The sequence below is a fragment of the Equus quagga genome, chromosome 15 (assembly GCF_021613505.1).
Source record: "Equus quagga isolate Etosha38 chromosome 15, UCLA_HA_Equagga_1.0, whole genome shotgun sequence".
Lineage (NCBI taxonomy): Eukaryota > Metazoa > Chordata > Mammalia > Perissodactyla > Equidae > Equus > Equus quagga.
Window position 1 is genome coordinate 19,396,424 of NC_060281.1, and position 18,096 is coordinate 19,414,519.

General features: G+C 44.7%; 1 protein-coding gene across 1 annotated transcript in view; it reads left to right on the forward strand.

The window, feature by feature from the left end:
• The window catches only part of LOC124226489 (formin-like protein 14), a 16,479-nt gene extending 11,131 nt beyond the window's left edge, over positions 1-5,348 (forward strand). The window contains exon 5 of the mRNA XM_046639826.1: positions 4,438-5,348. Within this exon, the coding sequence (XP_046495782.1) occupies positions 4,438-4,528 (91 nt within the window). The 3' untranslated portion in view covers positions 4,529-5,348. The remainder of the gene's footprint in view (positions 1-4,437) is intronic.
• The last annotated feature ends 12,748 nt before the right edge of the window (positions 5,349-18,096 follow it).

Consider the following 18,096-nt stretch of genomic DNA (forward strand, 5'->3'; position numbering starts at 1 on the left):
GGAGAGAGAAGCTTTTGAACTGACCTGGGTAGTTCACGCTGTGTTTTAGTACGTGCCTCTTCACTGGGGAGAGATGGAGAACATTATTACTGATCCTTCACACTGCGTTCTCTGTTGGAGTGTCACAACCTTGTTTCTCTTTTCTCTGATTTTCACTTTTAGTTTATCTTATGCCACTTTTAGTCCTTTCTGGAATAAGGTAAAGTTGCATATAAATACATTTTATTTACTTTTATTTTTTTTGTGAGGAAGATTGGCCCTGAGCTAACATCTGTACCAATCTTCCTCTATTTTGTATGTGGGATGCTGCCACAGTATGGCTTGATGAGCGGTGTGCAGGTCCACACCCAGGATTGGAACTAGCAAACCCCCAACTGCCAAAGTGGAGTGTGCAAACTTAACCACAACGCCACCAGACCAGCCCCATAAATACATTTTAAAACAACACTAGGGGCTGGCCCCATGGCTGAGTGGTTAAGTTCATGTGCTCCGCTTCTGAGGCCTGGGGTTTCACTGGTTCGGATCCTGTGCGAGGACATGGCACGGGGCTCCTCAGGCCACACTGAGGCAGCATCCCACATGCCATAACTGGAAGGACCAACAACTAAAAAAAAAAAACATACAACTATGTACTGGGAGGATTTGGAGAGAAAAAGCAGAAAAAAAAAGGTTGGCACCAGTTGTTAGCTCAGGTGCCAATCTTTAAAACAAAAGAAACACTCATCCTTTGTATACTTGAATCATGCTTAAAAAAATTAATTTAAAAGTTCAACTGTGGTGTGTATTTTATTGGCCCTTTCCTTTCAATAATATGAAGATGGCTGGAGTCATTTTGCAAATAGGGAAGCAGAAAACATTAAAATAACCTAAGATCTGAGTTCAATTACCTCTCCCCTTACCACCCCCCCACAACACACATTTTTTTTTCTTTTTGATTTCTCAGTATGAACCTAAAAATATTTCTTCCCTAAGAATGGTTTATAATACACACAATGATTATTTCTAAGGGTATTTAAATTTATGAATGACTAAAGAAAGTGAAAGTGAAAAGGGGCCTCAGAGATTATTGAGTTCAACCCTGCATTTTACATGTAAAAAGCGTTAATTACCTGCTCGGTTCTAAATAGCAAGTTTGAAACACCCGTTCCTTCCCTGCGGACATCATGAAACTGTCATCTTCTACTGTGCTCGTTTGAACGGCTTTCTGAGGCACATTTGTACGCACGTGCTTCCTGGGTACTTCAGGAACTTTCTAAGCACTGGAGTAGCTTTGTAACCTGAATCTCTTCCATCTGTGCAGACGCCTGTGTCTGGATCTGTTCACTTGGCAGGTTGACACGGGTGCACGTCGACCCCAGGGCAATCAGTTGAACAGAAAGATTTTTCTCGTCTACAAGATGCATTTCAAACCCCTAAAACTTCCATAGGGCTTTCTTTGTTCCATGGGGAATTAAGTGGGAAAGATAGAATGTCTCAATCCAAATCTTTTCATTCAATACTTTACCGAGGGCCTACTGTGTGCACAGCTCTGTGCTAAACCAGGTAAGAAGAATACTCAAGAGTTTGCTTCTGCAAGGACCTGGTAGTCTAGCTATCATCACCACAACTAGGAGAATATCACCAAGCAAATGCTTGGATGCTGGTGGTCAGATGCACCATCTTGATTGAATGTTTAACAGGCTGTAACATGCCCGCGTGGCTTGGGTGAGAATGAAACTAACAGGCTTCTCCTGTTTCAGTAATGGGGGAAAACATAGACATCTCAAATGTTAGGACTGGAAAGTACCTTAAAACGTGTGTGAATCCATCCCAGTTGCTGTCCAGATGAAGAGGCTAAGGCCCGGAGAGGGGCACGCTCAAGATCACAGCTCTTTATTGTCAGACCTGGGACCTCCAGCTGGTTCCCACTGCGAGTCCTGAGCTATGTCCTTTCTTCACTTCCTCATACTCTCTCTGCCTTTGAGCAATAGCTCGGTGCTCTGGGGCAAATGTGCTATAGCTGATGCTGAGGTCTGGAGGGCAGACGTTGGGGGATTCTCACCAATGTTCGGGCATCCCAGGAGAGCATAAGGCAGATTTCCTTGTTTTATTTGCTATCAGCGTTATAGTCTTCATCTTAAGGCAGAGTTTAGGATGGAGGTACTCTGAAGTTGCTCCCCAGCTGGTAGCTCATGCTGCTCCTAGCATACCATGCCCCACTTGTCCCTCAATACTGTGCTTGGACCACAGGCTTCAGGTGGATGGAGAAGAAAATACCACCAGCAACACTATGCTGGTGGTCAGCTGGGCACCACCTCTGTGGCTGGTGCCCGATGGCTGTAGAGTGTGTGCACAGAAATAGCAGAGGGGTTGCCAGAGACCTAAGCTCCTTCCCCAGCTCTCAAACAAGTATTCTGGACCCTGCTTCTCTGCTGCTCCTGTTTCTGATGTCAATTGATGTGGCCAAGGTACCTGACCGCACATGTCTTTGCCATCCATTTCTCTCCTGCTTGTGTGACCTGCCATATCTCGGGATGTAACTGTTTAACTGGACCCATTCACAATGGGGAGGGAGGTACTCAAGAGACGAGCCAAGATGCAGATGGCAGGAGGAAGTTCCTTCTGGCACACAGAGCCCTGTACTGGGGAGGTCCACCACAGACTGTCAGGCTCTGCTCCTGGGCTAATATTCAAGGGAGGGGGGCGTGTGAGAGTAAGGGCAGGCCAACAGAGTAAAAGGATCTGAGTCCTGAGTGCTGAGCACGTTACCAAGAAAGTGACATGACATGGACCCGCTGACCAGATCGAAGACGTAAAATCAGAATTGGCCCTGGAGACACTGTGAAAACCAGGAGCAAGGTTAGACAGAGACCACAGCAAAGTTGACGACGCTGAGTTATAGAGTGCTGGGGAAGAGCTTACCAAAACCCTCCTTCAAGGCCAGCTTTGGTTCTAGAGAGTGAGAAAGGAGGTGTTCAAGGGGCTCGTCTATGGTAAAAGAAAGGACAAAAAGTGTTAGACTAGGCAGGCCATGACGAGATCATAGACACACGTGCTTGAATAAGGCCTGTCCTAAGAACGGGCTGTCTCCCACACCTGTGCCCTCTGGGCTGTTTCCACTGCCACTGCCCTTGGTCACACCTACTGCTACTCCCCTGACCTTGAATTGTATCCTTATGAGCTATCCTGGCCTGGCCTGAGACTAGGCCCTCATACTTATGGATCATTAAACTGGAAAGAACCAGAAGAACAGGAGGCAAACAGCAGTCACTAGTCCGTAGCAACCGTTTTGACGATTGTTTTGCCGGACGATATGCACCAATGATCTTGGTGGTTACCTGCGGAGAGGTGAGTGAGGCTGAGAGCGTGTCCTGAGGCAGGAGGGAGATGAGCACGGGGAGGTGGTTGGGAAAAATTTTCACTTTTTATTTTACACTGTTTGAATTTCTTCTATTGTATCTGTGTGAACCTGTAGCTCCTGAGCCTGTGCCAAAGCAGACGGCTTCACAGGCCAGCCGCTGGCACCACCAGCTGCGGGTGGCAGTGGAGCAAAGTCGGGGGCTGTGTTGCTCAGGGCAAATCCCAGAACCTTGCCACGCCTCAGTTTGCTTATCTTTAAAATGGGAGCAAAGGCAATGGTCCCAGCTAACTCACAGGATTTGGGCTTTTTGTTTATCTGTTTTGTGTTTTTTTGGCTACTTGATATTTCCATGCGTTGTAGCTCTGACCTAATGACTGGTGATTGAACAAGGTGAAGGGTCAAAGGCAGACGAAGTGATTGGAGCCCAACTGGATGAGTTAACGAACCGATATGTGTCGCAGTGAACTACTTCTGCCTGGCTCTCCAGAGAGCTAAAAACAGGACCTAAATAATATCATTTCCAAGAAAAGAAAGCCAGCGGCATTTTCTCCAGAGTGGCAGAAGAAGGGGGTCGGCCCTGTTTTTGATGGCCTTATGAATTTTAAACAAGCACGGGAAAGCTCTGGAGACTTTTGATGAGATATAAATCTCTCCCCCTCTCCTGTTAGAAGGCTCCATGGACAAAACACTCTCCAAATGCTCACTCTTCTGCCGGTGATGTTAAGGAGGAAATGTGCCTTTAAAAATCCTGCCCTCCCTGTCCTCACAGGGACGGGGCACAGAGAGGTCCAGCTCACAGATCCATGCAGCCACGCAGCCACCGTGATCAGGTGCACGGCCAGGAACACGCAGCTGCAATTGGTAAGCGTACTTTACTATAGAACTAGCTTCCTGTCTTGCCTTAGTTTTAGACATGCATGGTCTCTGTATAAACACGTGTACAGACATAACGTAAGTCAGGCAGTCTAGAAATGTAGAAAAAAGAGTAAAATTCGTCCACAAGCCCACCGCCCAGAGGCAACTGCTCATGACGGTTTTGTGTGTGTGTATTTTTGAAAAGTATGTTTTCTTTTACATATATTTAAATTTTTTCGCAGGATAGATACATTGGAAAAACTGCAACTGAGGACGAAGAGGTTAAAAAAATCTTCCCTGGGCAAGAAGAAGAGAACAAAACCTTTGAGATAAGCTTTCCTAACGCAGCTGTGCATATCCAGCATGATCAACGGTTGTTCAAAAGTAACCAGGTCTTTCTGTCCCTCCCTCGTATGTGAGTGAGCATCTTTCCCAGGAAGTCAAGGTCCAGACATGGAGATTCAGCCTCGCAAGGCCAAATGCAAGTTGAAGATGAAAACAAACCAGAAAAGTCCAGATGGTCAGGGAAAAGAAAATTCAGTCTTCAAGGCCAAACGCAGGCTGCTGGGGAGGCACCAACCAGCACAGCCACTTGGTTCCCATTCCCACCTAAAACTCCAGCATGTGCTCCCCCTCTCCCACCTAAAACTCTAGATAAAAACCTCTACCTCTTTCCCTTCAAGGAGGTGGATCTGAGTTCTAACTCCCATCTCCTCATCTGGCTGCCTTTTGATAACAGTAAAACTCTTTCCTTGCCACAAGCCTGGTGTTTCAGTTTTTTTCTTTATTGGCCCTACTATGTGGCTGGTAAATGAAGCTGTGTTTGTGTTCAGTTACAAAACCAATAGGAAAATTATAGCTCTACAGTTTTTCGCTCTTTCAATGCAACCAAATCCTTACATTCTCCTTTCCAGAAAGTCCTGATGTGAGGGACGCTGCCTTCCCTGAGGCTCACTCGTTTTCACATCCTCGGGGCTGTCCCCCACAGTTGAAAGGATTAGTTCACAGTGTCCCTAGAAACTCCATCTGGTCATTTTTCTGCCCCTCCTACTTGTGGCAGGTCAAACGTCCTGAAGGCCAAGAAGGGTTTTGACCTTTGGGCAAGACTCCTTCTCTGGGTGGGGTGGGGGTGGCATCTGCACAGAGTCCAGTGGGATAAATTCTATTCCTTATTCTTGGAGTTCAGTGTTTTGATTTTCCTTTTTTTTTTTTTTTTGAGGAAGATTAGCCCTGAGCTAACATCCGTGCCCATCTTCTTCTACTTTATATGTGGTATACCTGCCACAGCATGGCTTGATGAGTGGTACATAGGTCTGTACCTGGGATCCAAACCAGTGAACCCCAGGCTGCCGAAGTGGAATGTGTGAACTTAACTACTGTGCCACTGGGCCAGCCCCTCACTGTTTTGATTTGATTATTACTGGCCTGACTTTCTAGCTATTTTCCTGTCCCTTTCTCTAATAAGAGAAACTGTGTAAGTTTGGAGATGTTCCCAACCCATCTATGATGCACCTGCTGTGTGCCCTACCACCACCACCACCCTGGCAGGGTGGGTTCCCTACACCTGGTCACCAGGCCCTGGAAGCTTCTCAGGCCAAGCTCTGCGCTGGCACCAGGCCATTACTCAGCAAACAAAGAACAGTCAGCACATTGTTCTCAATCGAGTTCACAGTGTAAAACCCCTCTGGGCCAGGCACACGCTCCCTCTGCTCTCCTCTCAGTGGGTACTTGGACTCTCTAATGGACTGGTGCTGATGCCTGGCTGGGGAGAGGGTGGGAGAAGAGAGGCAGGGTGCAAAGGTGAGCCTGTGGTGCAGAAGCACCTTCCACTTCCCCAACCAGGTGGGTGGCACCTTTCATGCGGCCATCCTTCCAAAGGTCGTGGTTCCTCCCCACCATCCATAGACACAGTAAGTGATACCAACCCTGATATCAGTTTCCCTACATTAAACCCAGCAGATATGGGGTTAAAACCAAAACACTCATTCCCTGGTTACTCCCTGGCTTCCTGGCTTCAGAATCCACCATCCTCCATGGAGATGGACACTGCCAAGGGCAAGCACCTGGATTCATTATCTCCTCCCCACAAAGAGATACAGGCTGGTGGGAAAGCTGCTGACCAGCCAGGTCACGGGCTCCCTCCTCTCTGCAAGACTCTCAAGGCCAAAGACAGGCTGGCAGGAAAGCTGCTGACCAGCAAGGCCATATGCTCCCCCGCCCCTACCTAAAACCCCAAATAAAAACCCTTCCTTTTAGCTTTTCAGCGAGTTTGGGATTTCAGCGTTAGCTGCCCTTTCTCCTTGCTCAGTGCTGTGCAAAAATAAAATTCCTACTTTCTTCCACTACCCCCAGTGTCAGAGATTGGCTTGCTGTGCAACCAGTGAGCGAACTCCAGGTTAGATATCATAAGCGTATGGGATGCCAATACAATTCTATATTTTTTACACCATAATGACTCCTTCAATACTACTTTTGAAATATCAAATATAAAACTTTTTCCAAACAAATCTTTTGGTGCCTGCCCCAAACACATTCTTAGCCTGCCTGTAGGGCAACCTGGCTATGCCGACTGGACATACATGCAACGCAACAGAATTTGGGAAACTAGTAGCCTTCCTATGGATATCAGTTTCAACAGGATTAAAATAATTTCCACCAATGAGATCTTACTATTTCTGGGAATCTACAACTGAAGTTTGTTCTATTTAAATGTGAACTTACTGACCCATGACCCTTTGAAACGTCTCTCTAAGAGCTGGAGGAAAAAGGTACCCACAAGACTTAAGAACTTTTACCCTAAAGAGCATTCTTTTAAGTAAAATTATATTTTCTTTTCAGTCTCTTTGAAGATTTTTTAACTTTAAAAATTTAAGGTTTAGTTACATGACAAATATCAAAATCACGAGGGGAGCATTTAAAAAGCGCAGAAGCCCAGGTCTCCCTCCTCCCAGCCCGCATGGTGATTCAATTGTCCCAGGGTAGGCCAGCCTCACCATTGCTTTATGATTTTTTTTTTTTTTTTGGTGAGGAAGATTGTCCCTGAGCTAACATCCATGCCCATCTTCCTCTATTTTGTACGTGAGATGCCACCACAGCATGGCTTGATGAGTAGTGTGTAGGTCCACACCCAGGATCCAAACCTGCAAACCCCAGGCCGCTGAAGGTGGAGTGTGTGGACTCAACCACTACGCCACCAGGCCAGCCCCCTGCTTTAAAAGCCCCCAGGTGATTCTCTTAGGAAGCCAACTTTGGGAACCAGCATAGTGCCCCGTAAGGAGATATCCCTACACCCCATCAGATGGTCCTGTGCTAGTTAATGCAATGACTGATGCGTCATTGGTTTCCACTTGAAATCAATTAACAAAAAAGTTTAAGGTTAACTCAGCAGAAAAATTATGGATTAAATGATAATAAGTGTAGTAGAGAGTTAGATTTATACATAGAATTGCAGACATTTCTTTCTTTCTTGTTTTTTTGAGGAAGACTAGCCCTGAGCTAACATCTGCTGCCAATCCTCCTCTTTTTGCTGACGAAGACTGGCCCTGAGCTAACATCCGTGCCCATCTTCCTCTACTTTATACGTGGGACGCCTGCCACAGCATGGCTTGACAAGCGCTGCCACGTCCGCACCCGGGATCTGAACCGGCGAACCCCAGGCTGCCCAAGTGGAATGTGCACACTTAACTGCTGTACCACCAGGCTGGCCCCAAGAATTGCAGACATTTCTAAGGAAACTATGCCAACCACATGTTGAATTTTAACCATCAAGACGTTCTATTAGGGTACTTGTGAATTATGTACAACCTGGAATGATGAAATTCGGGTCTCAGGCTCTCTCTCCTGTTCTCCTCGCCACTCTAGTTGCCCCTGGCAGCCCCAGTCCATGTGGACCTGTGTTCTTCAGTGGGCTTAGAGAGCCTCTGTAAGTCACTGAAGGTAGCATGCAGACCAGGATTTCCAGGGCTTTGCCACGTTGCTTCCAGTCTATCTGAGGGCTCTGGTTTCTCTTCTCTGCACAGTTGGTCAGCAACAGAGTGGCTCCATGGCCTCTCCAAATGTATATTAGACACATCAGCCCCAAGCTGGGGTTAGGGTTACAGATCCAGGCAGAAGTGTCTCTTCACTGCTGTTGTTTGTTCTTTTTAACATTTTAGTATAAAAATTTTCAAGCATTCAGAAAAGTTAAAGAACACCCATATGTCCACCATCTAGTTTCTACAAGAAACATTTTCTGGATTTGTTTTACACACATATCTAGCCATCTGTCCATCTATCAATTCATCTTGTTTTCGACGCATTTCAATGTCAATTGCAGACATCAGTACACTTCACCTCCAAACATTTCAGCAGCACATTGTTAATGATAGGTCAGAATTTGTTTAGAGTTCTTTTTCTTTTTAAATGAAACTTACAAAGATTGAAATGTACAAATCTTAAGCATACTATTCTCTGCGTTTTGATAAATGCATACACCTGTGTAACTCAAAGTCCTCTCAAAATTCCATCCTTCCTGAAAATAACCTTGTATCCTTTCTTGTTTACCCCTGTCCCCAGGCAGCCATTGTTCTGACTTTTTAAAAAACTTATAGGGGCCGGCTCAATGGTGTAGTGATTAAGTTCGTGCACTCCGCTTTAGCGGCCTGGGGTTCGCTGGTTCTGATCCTGGGCACGGACCTATACACTGCATATCAAGCCATGCTGTGGCAGGTGTCCCACATATAAAATAGAGGAAGATTAGCACAGATGGTAGCTCAGGGCCAATCTTCCTCAAAGAAGAAAAAAGTATAGACTTGCTTTGCTTTCTATAACTTCATATAAAAGGAATAAAATCATATGCCAAGTACTCTTTTGTGTCTGGCTGTTTTACTCAACAAAATGCATTTGAGATTTGCCCACATTGTTGTGTGTATCAGTAGTTCATATCTTTTTATTAGGAGACTTTGGCCCAAAATTGACCAAGAAAGCCTCAAGGCAGGCCTGGAAGCTGCGTGGAGCCAGGCTAGACCACAGCAGGCCTCTCTCTTGGATCACTTGTGTGAGGGAAGTCTGTGGCCATGTCATAAAGACACTCAAGCAGCTCTATAGAGAAGACCATGGAGCGGGGAACTGAGCCTCGCGCCCACAGCCATGTGAGTGAGTCCTCTGGGAGGCAGGTCCTGCAGCCCCAGGCACGCCTTCAGATGAGAGCAGCTCTGTCCTACGTGACTGCAGCCTCCTGAGAGAACCTGAGCCTGGGTGCCATGGCATGGAAATAGGAGCCAGCATAGGACAGTTTACTTGTAAACCACTGTTTACTTGTCCATTCACCAGTTAATGGACTCCTGCGGTATTTTCAATTTGGGGCTATTATGAATAAAGCCATTTTGAAGATTCTTGTACAGATCTTTTTGTGGACATGTGTTTTCATTTCTCTTTGGTAAATCATAGTGTAAGTATATGTTAATTTTGTAAAAAAAGACAGCCAGATCTTTTCCCAAAGTAGGTGTACTATTTTATATTCCCACCAACGTTTTATGAGAATCCAGACATCAGACATCCTCACCGACATTTGATGTTGTCATACTGGTGGTTGTGTAGTGCTGTCTCATTGTATTTGCATTTTGCTTTTTAACTTTTAATTTCCTAGTACATGTGAGTTAACACCTGCCATATGCAAAATATCATGCAAGGTGTACTTGGGCTTGCTACTCAAAGATTGGTCCGTGAACCAGTAGTATTAGTATTCTCTGGGAACTTGTTAGAAATGCAGAGTCACAGGCCTCCCCCCAGACCTACTGAATCTGCATCTGCCTTTCAACAAGAGGCCCAGATGGTTCTCATGCACTCTCAGGTTTAAGAAGCACTGAGTTAGGGGATATAAGGATAAATAAGATATGGTTGTTTCCTCAAGAAAGGGGGCAGGATAGAAAAGGTGGAAGGGAGGGCCCTGCTGGAAGCAAGGCGAGGCTATTATCAAAGGTGGAACATGATGCTTCTGCCTACAGACAAACACTAGCAAAGTCTGAGAGACGGGAGGGGGCTTCCTGGGGAAGGCCTCACTTACCTGGGTCGTGAGCAATAGGCAGGAAGGGAGGAGGGGGATTTACCCGTTCTTAGCTGCATTGTAGGATGCTTCACCTGGCAAAAAGCAGGAGTTAGATGGAGAGGTGGCGGTAGGAGAGAGAGAGTAGTTTTTGTACTAGCGTGACAGTCCAAATAAGAGAGAAGGGTGAAAACGACAGTGACTTCATGACCCCCGATTTTGTATACTGTACACTATAAGATTGTGTGTGTGTACATATACACACACACACATATATGTATATATGTATGCACACACACGCCAGCCCTGGTGGTCTAGTGGTTAAGATTTGGGGCTCTCACCACCACAGTCCAGGTTCATATTCTGGTCAGGGAACCACAGCACCTCTCTGTCGGTTGTCATATTGTGGCAGCTGTGTGTTGCTGTGATGCTGAAAGCTATGCCACCAGGATTTCAAATATGAGCAGGGTCACCCATGGCAGACAGGTTTCAGCGGAGCTTCCAGACCAAGACAAACTCAAAGAAGGACCTGTCTACCTACTTCCCAAAAAATTGGCCATGAAAACCCTGTGAATAGCAGCAGAGCATCATCTGATACAGCGTGGAAGGTGAGAGGATGGCACAAAAAGACAGGCTGGGTTCCACTCTGCTATACACAGGGTCACTAGGAGCCAGAATCCATGGCATTAACAGCAAAAATCTGTATATGTCCATTCACTCAAGGAGACTTCTTAGCTTTTAGTTTGAGACCTCAGGACACAGAACTAATAGGACAGATACTATGTGTCCTGATTATTAGCAGCAACAGCAGATTTTCTTTAGCTATCATAGAGAAACTGCAAACATCAAGACACAGGACGCCGAAAGTGCCACCAAATATTGGAATGAAAATTGAGAACAAGTATAATTTTATGTATGTATGGCTACAAATGTGTATACACACACACAAAATGGAACCATTCTGATTTTGGTGTGGACAATCCAGAATTTAGATAGATGCCACTACATATTTTCTATTTAGTTTGAACTTCATAAGTGCTAGGAGCTAAGTAAAGTTTCATGAGTACTTAATTATTTGGGCGGTAGGATGAACCAGGGCAGGAATAAAACACATGCAAAGCTAGTTGGTAGATTGACTCTAGGAAAAAAATCATTAAAGAGAGAGGAACTTTAAAAGGGCTGCAAGGGGCTTTTGTAATTGGCATTCCTAATAAATGCTGTCCCTGGGGGCTGGCCTGGTGGTACAGCAGTTAAGTGCACACATTCCACTTCTCAGTGGCCTGGGGTTCGCCGGTTTGGATCCTGGGTGCGGACATGGCACCACTTGGCAAGCCATGCTGTGGTAGGTGTCCCACACACACAGTAGAGGAAGATGGGCACGGATGTTAGCTCAGGGCCAGTCTTCCTCAGCAAAAAGAGGAGGATCGCCAGTAGTTAGCTCAGGGCTAATCTTCCTCAAAAAAAAAAAAAAAAAAGCTATGCCTTTTGTTTTTGTTTGTCTAATCAGTGTAAGAAGACATCATCTGAATTCGACAATAGCTGCCCTAGGAAAGTGAGCTATGGTAAAGCAGGGTGTAGTGAGAACTTGGGCTCGGGATGCAGACAGACATGGGTTCGGGTCTGGCTTCTCCGCTTACTGTCTGCCTGACCTTGGACAAATTACTTTCTCTGAAATTCAGTTTCCTCCCGTGTAAAATAAGAAAACGAATTGCCCTACGGGGTTGCTGTGAAGATGGAATGTTCTTCACGAGCTCCTTTCCTCCTTTATTTTAAAATTTAAGACTCAAATGAACTAAGGAATTTTAGAAAGCGGGGAGGTGGAATTGAGCTCTAATGTGACGCATACAGATACAATATTTTAAACAGATGTTTTGAATTTGAGGCATCTGATCCTCAAAGCAACATAATTGGGAAACAGGGGAAAGCCACCAGAGCAGGGAATCTGTAAACTGCCATTGTTCCCTGGCTTTTAAACAGCCTGAAAGGAGGAAACAGCTCCCGAGGCGGCGGGGGTCCGCTGAGAGCGGGCAACAGTGCCCCCTGGTGGACCATGGATGCAGAAAACAGTTTTCAAATCCTGAGGGTGATTTCTGAACCTTATCCTTCCTTGCACATTTTAGTCTTTGCTTTCCTTAAAGCATGTTCATTTTTATTGCATGATCTATCATTCATTAGATCAATTGAATATATCATATGTGCAATCATAGACATATGATATTTTCCCTGACTTTACAGACCTACTTAGAGCATCAGTTTTAAACTTTTTCTTTAAATGATCACAGCATTCGTAAACCCTGGGAGAAGTTCAGCATCAACTATTGGGGGACCTGGGCCTGAATCTTAGCGTTATAAACACTCGCCAGGCTTTCCTGTCTGCAAAACGGATTTGATAATACCTGCTTTACAGTGTGCTCATGCAAATCACGCAAAATACTGTCTCTAACAGTCTTTTGAGGGTTTCAGTTACTGCAGAATGTAATTATGATTTAGAGTAGGTATCAGGGTCACTGAATTAAAATTACTCCCAAAATGCATACTGATAAATGCAATGCAGAGTAGAACTATGTTCATTAACATATGAACACGTCATGATTACTTAGGTTACTTATACACATTTTTTTTCCCTCCAGAATCTCTTTGTTCTGAGCTCTCAAACCAACACACCTTAGCTGCGGGAGAAAGGCTGGAAACTAACACTGTACTCGCCTGTGTCATCTGCTCGGCTCCGAGATTTCACACTTATTTTTTTCATTTAATCTTTTCACCAACACTTTGAGGAAGATGCTGTTTCCATTTTCACACATAAGGAAACCAAAGCTCAGAAAGTTCAAACGACTGTGCCCCATCCCGTCCAGGCAGGTAAGTGGCAGAGTCAGCATTTGAACCCAGGCCTGTTGGGGACCAAAGTCTCTCCGACGCCGTGTGGCGCGATGCTAAAACAGTGTGCACTTCATGCTCCCTTCATCTTCACAATTTTTGCTAAATAAGAAACATCTCAATAAACCTCAAGTTTTTTTTTTCTTTTCAGTCCCACAATTCCGTAATTTCTCTTCTCTGCCCCCCAGGTCTGCCTACTCTGCACTCAGATGTAAACCAAGACCAAAACAGAATTTAAATATGTGTAGATTAACTGCACATTCCGTCTGCAGGCAGGGAAATTTAAAAGAAAGTCATAGGCAACCTTAAGACCCCCTGCAAAACATCCCATTTGCCTTGCCTGCTATGAGCACCATCCAGTGTTCCTGTGGAGTCAGTGTCACAGGCAGAGTGACAAGAACAATGAAAGAGTTTCCCATTTACTCTCTGGTTTGTTGGGCCAAACACATATTTAAACAAAATCCTTTGCCTTTTGAAAAGTCATTTGGCTCAATAATAAAGAAAGATATCTTTGAGTCTTCTAAATCAACAAATTACGTCAGCTAATATTTGAGTTCACTATTTGAAAAGTACTTTGCTGGTCTTATATAACTATGCTTAAATTTCATGTATATACGTTATATACCGTCAAATTTTTTAAAAGCAGAATGCAAAGCTGAACATGAATCCAATTAAAAAATATATATACATATGGGTAGAAAAGGAATAAGGGAATGTTAACATAATTATCTTTGAGTAGTGGAAATGCAAATGATTTTTATTATCTTTTTCTATAATGAGCATAAGCTACATTTGTAATCAGAAAGAAATCTTCTAGTACGAAAATATATGTCTTTGATGCCACAGCAGGAACTCAAGGGGCTCAAAATGACAGCTGTGTCCATATTTCAAGGGAAGTGTGTGCTTGTTGTGGAGTAACTTCAGGGCAGTGGCCTTGGGCAATACTGTTTAGAAAATGTAAAAATATGACAGGACAGCCTACTTAGGGCCTGCATCCCCAAGCCAGCAGAGTTAGAGGAGTCAAGTTGTATTTCCAAAGCCCACATCCCTTTCTCCATCTTTCCTGGATGGTTCAGAGTAACAATTTGCATTATATTTGCAACATAGTATAATATAGTGATTGTATTTGTAATATAGTGATTCCTCAGAAGATTAGTGAGACAGCTTGCTTTTGGTTTTATAATACAGAACCAAACTTCCCAATTGTCTTTGGTGAAAAAACAATCCACCAAATGGTAAAACCCTGAAACCCCTCAAATCAGAAAAATAAAACCCTCAAGGATGGAGAAATGTACTGGAGGAAGGAGATGGGGTGAGAGAGCTCAGTGGAGCCAAGTTGTCCGTGGCAGAAAGAAAGCACATTTCCTTTCTGCAGAATGATGGAGATGAAAAATATTCGGCCAGTAACCCTCCATTCAGTTACTAAGTAAAATTAGTATTTCCACAAGTTCCTTGAACACTAATGCGGGGTGCCTTTATCCTTACCTGCAAAAGCCTGGCTAAGAGGATGCCCACGCACCCTTCCTGTCTTTGAAGTTGGCTATCTGAGCACCTCAGCCTTTGGACACCTGCAAGTTCATCTACTTCAGTTGCTTTTTCTCTGTACTGGAAGTTCTAGCAAAGTGACAGGGAGCTAATAAGGGGGTCAGACAAGGAGGATTTGGTCATGTTGGAAATAGCAGAGGGAGGAGGTGGAGGGAGGAAATTAGACCTCCTCTGAATAAAGGAAGGACCAGCGGATAGCTGGAGGGCATCCCATGAGTGGGTCCTTGGGGCTGGGTGTATAGTCCCAGCCTGGGTAGGATGACAGTGCCAGGGGCAGGGAGAGGATGGGGCAGGAATTGCCCAGCCTGAGGGCTTGAGGGCATATAGTTCATCCTATTTTTAAAGTGATTTTTGTTTTGTTTCGTTTTGTTTTTTGGGGGATGATTAGCCCTGAGCTAACTATTGCCAATCCTCCCCTTTTTGCTGACGAAGACTGGCCCTGAGCTAACATCCATGCCCATCTTCCTCCACTTTATACATGAGACACCTACCACAGCATGGCTTATGCCAAGTGGTGCCATGTCTGCACCCAGGATCCGAACAGGTGAATCCCAAGCCGCCGAGAAGCGGAACGTGTGCACTTAACTGCTGCACCCCCGGGCCAGCCCCAAAGTGATGTTGTTTTTGGTGCTCAATTTCTTTATTAAATTTATTTAAATAATCTTGCAGTCCCATCTCATTTCATGTCAAATTGTTTGAGTGAAGAGGATCTCATCTGCCTCATCCCCCCAATGTTTAATATTCCCCCTTTTCCTGTCTTTTTAATTCATCTCCTCTAAGTAATGGACCACTCCCAGATTGCATAATCTAAAACCCTGTGGCCCAGTGGTTAAGTTCACAAACTCCACTTTGGTAGCCCGGGGTTCCCCAGTTTGGGTCCTGGGCACAGACCTACACACCGCACATCAAGCCATGCTGTGGCAGCAGCTCACAGAGAAGAACTAGAATGATCTACAACTAAGATATACAACTAGGTACTGGGGCTTTGGGGAGAAAAAAAAAGAGGAAGATTGGCAACAGATGTTAGCTCAGGGCCAATCTTCCTCACCAAAACAAAAAATAAATAAATAAAACACACAGCACTGAGGGGGACCAACCAATGCAATGATGAGTCAAGATATGGATGACTGTTCACAATTTGAAAGGTAAGAAAGTGTGCTAAAATTTTGGGATCATATGCAATAAGCATTTATGAGCAGATACCTATGACAGAGTATAACGGCAGAGTCAGAATCTTGAGGAATGAAATTCTAAAGGTTGGAAAAACTAAGTGAAGTTTGTGAAAACAAAGGCTATGCAATGACCACTGGGAATGGTGTTGGTGGAGCTCTGATGGGGAGAGAGTGCCCGGAGAGGTAAATGGGAGAGGGGCACATTCACAGAGACTGTGCTGACTCGGCAGAGCCATCAGAAGTTCTCAGGTGGCTACAAGTCCATATTGAAATGTCACAGCGTGATGTGCCAATAGACCAAGCTGCTCCAAGAAGCAATACCAACTACCGGAAATGATTTTCTCTGAACACCCGTTTCTGACTTGACTCTAGCTGGAGTTTAAATGGGTGTGAAATAGAACTTCTTTCTTTGTTTTCTGCTTATCCTCAATCTCATCCTATGAGCATAAAATTGAGATTTCTGATCCTGGCATTCAATGCCATTCACAGTCTAGCCCAGTGCTGCCGCCTTCTCTGTTTTCCCATAATCCACACCCTCCATCCCATCTGGTTCAATCTCTATCATTGTGATTTCTCAGCTTTGCATCGTATTTCACACCTTAGCCTCCCTTCTCCACTCCACTTGCCCAGGTCTCATCCACCACCTAAGATACTCACCTTCCTGTCCCTCACCCCAGCCCTGGGTGACCCCTCACCCTCTTCTGAAATCCTACAGCTCCAAGAGCAGTCCCACGTATTTGTCACTAAGCATAATACATCATGTTGTCAATTAACTTTTCTGGCTGAGCATTATATTTTACACTCAATCAGATTTTACACTCCTAAAGTCATAGGCTATACCTTATGGTCCTTTCATAACCCTTACATTTTCTGATTTCATATCTTTAGATGGATCCAAAATGTTTGCTTATTCTTCAAGAAAAGACAAGAGAAGAATTCATGTTGTTGTCTAAGGGATAAATTGCAGCAGCAGTAACAGTACCAATTAAGAGCTGTCTAGGCACTGCGGTAAGCTCCTCATCTACTGTATTCAAGTTAACCTTCAGTAACACATACTATCATTCTCATTTTACATACGGGACAACTGAGAATTAGTAGAGAAGATAGGAAGTGGGAAATATATCTTCCCTAAAGAGCGGAAAATGAGTTTTTACTGTTAGCTAATGGTTCCTTTGGGTTAGATTTTGCATTTTTTGAAATGAAAAGATCACCGAGATGGTAGAGTAAGTGGCTCCTGAGGAGGCGAAGAGCTATGCTGAGGGGAGGGGCGAGGTGGAGAGAAGAGGGCAGAAAAGCAAATGAAAGTACTGGCACTGTAGACAAACTTGCCCTTCTTAAAATAACTCACTGGTCCTTTCTTCTCTCTGGAATTGTTTTCTTGCTCTTCTGAGGCCAACCATTTGTGTGGATGTTCCTGAAGCCCATGTGGCTAACTTGGCTACTTTGGGCTCAAGGGTCATGTTTTAAGTCATAGGTTTACCAAAGGTAGCAGGCCCCAATCAATCATTCCAGGACCTCTTGTAGGGTATGGCCTCGCTATCTCTTCCCCTCCTAGGAGTCTATGTTTCGATGATTTTCAGATTGGCTACAATGAAGTGATATTAAGATCAAGTGAGTAGTCCTAGTGAGATCAAGTGTTTGAGCTCTGTAGGAAGTTTAGGCCTCTAACTATCCTCATCCGCTTCACCTTGAAATGTTGAACAGATTCCAAGTCCTTTTCAAACAGCCATTTTTGACATATCCTCCTTTCCCCGCTCCCATGGTCTGCAAACCGCTGATAAGAATGACTGTGAGGAGGGAGATCCAGCCAGAACAATGCCCATGGCTTGCTCCCCAGTCTGAAGGGCCCTGGCTGTGCCTGTTTTCTCTTGGAGCTGAGCCATTTCCATGCTTTAACGATCAAGCAATTCAGAGATACCGCTTCTGTTTTGAAATTCATGGCCACTGGGTCTACAGTGTCTCAAAAATATCAAGGAGTTGCCAAATCTGAACATAAATGCAACAAAATGGAGAACATCATATTCATTAGAATTCTCTTTGGAGAGGGTACTGGGTGTGTTCTGAAGAAATTCTTGGAAAAGTCTGGGTAGGAAGGTGAGGAGATCCTCTCCCAAACCAAGTGTGAGAGGAGCTAATGTAAAAAATAATCTATGGAAGAAACTAGAGGAATTGATGCTTCCCCTTAGAGTGGAGAAAGGGAGAAAGGAGGAGAGTGGGGCCAAAGAAATGGTGCTACCTGGTGTGATTACTCTCTATGACCCCAACGTCTCCATTAAAGGTACTTC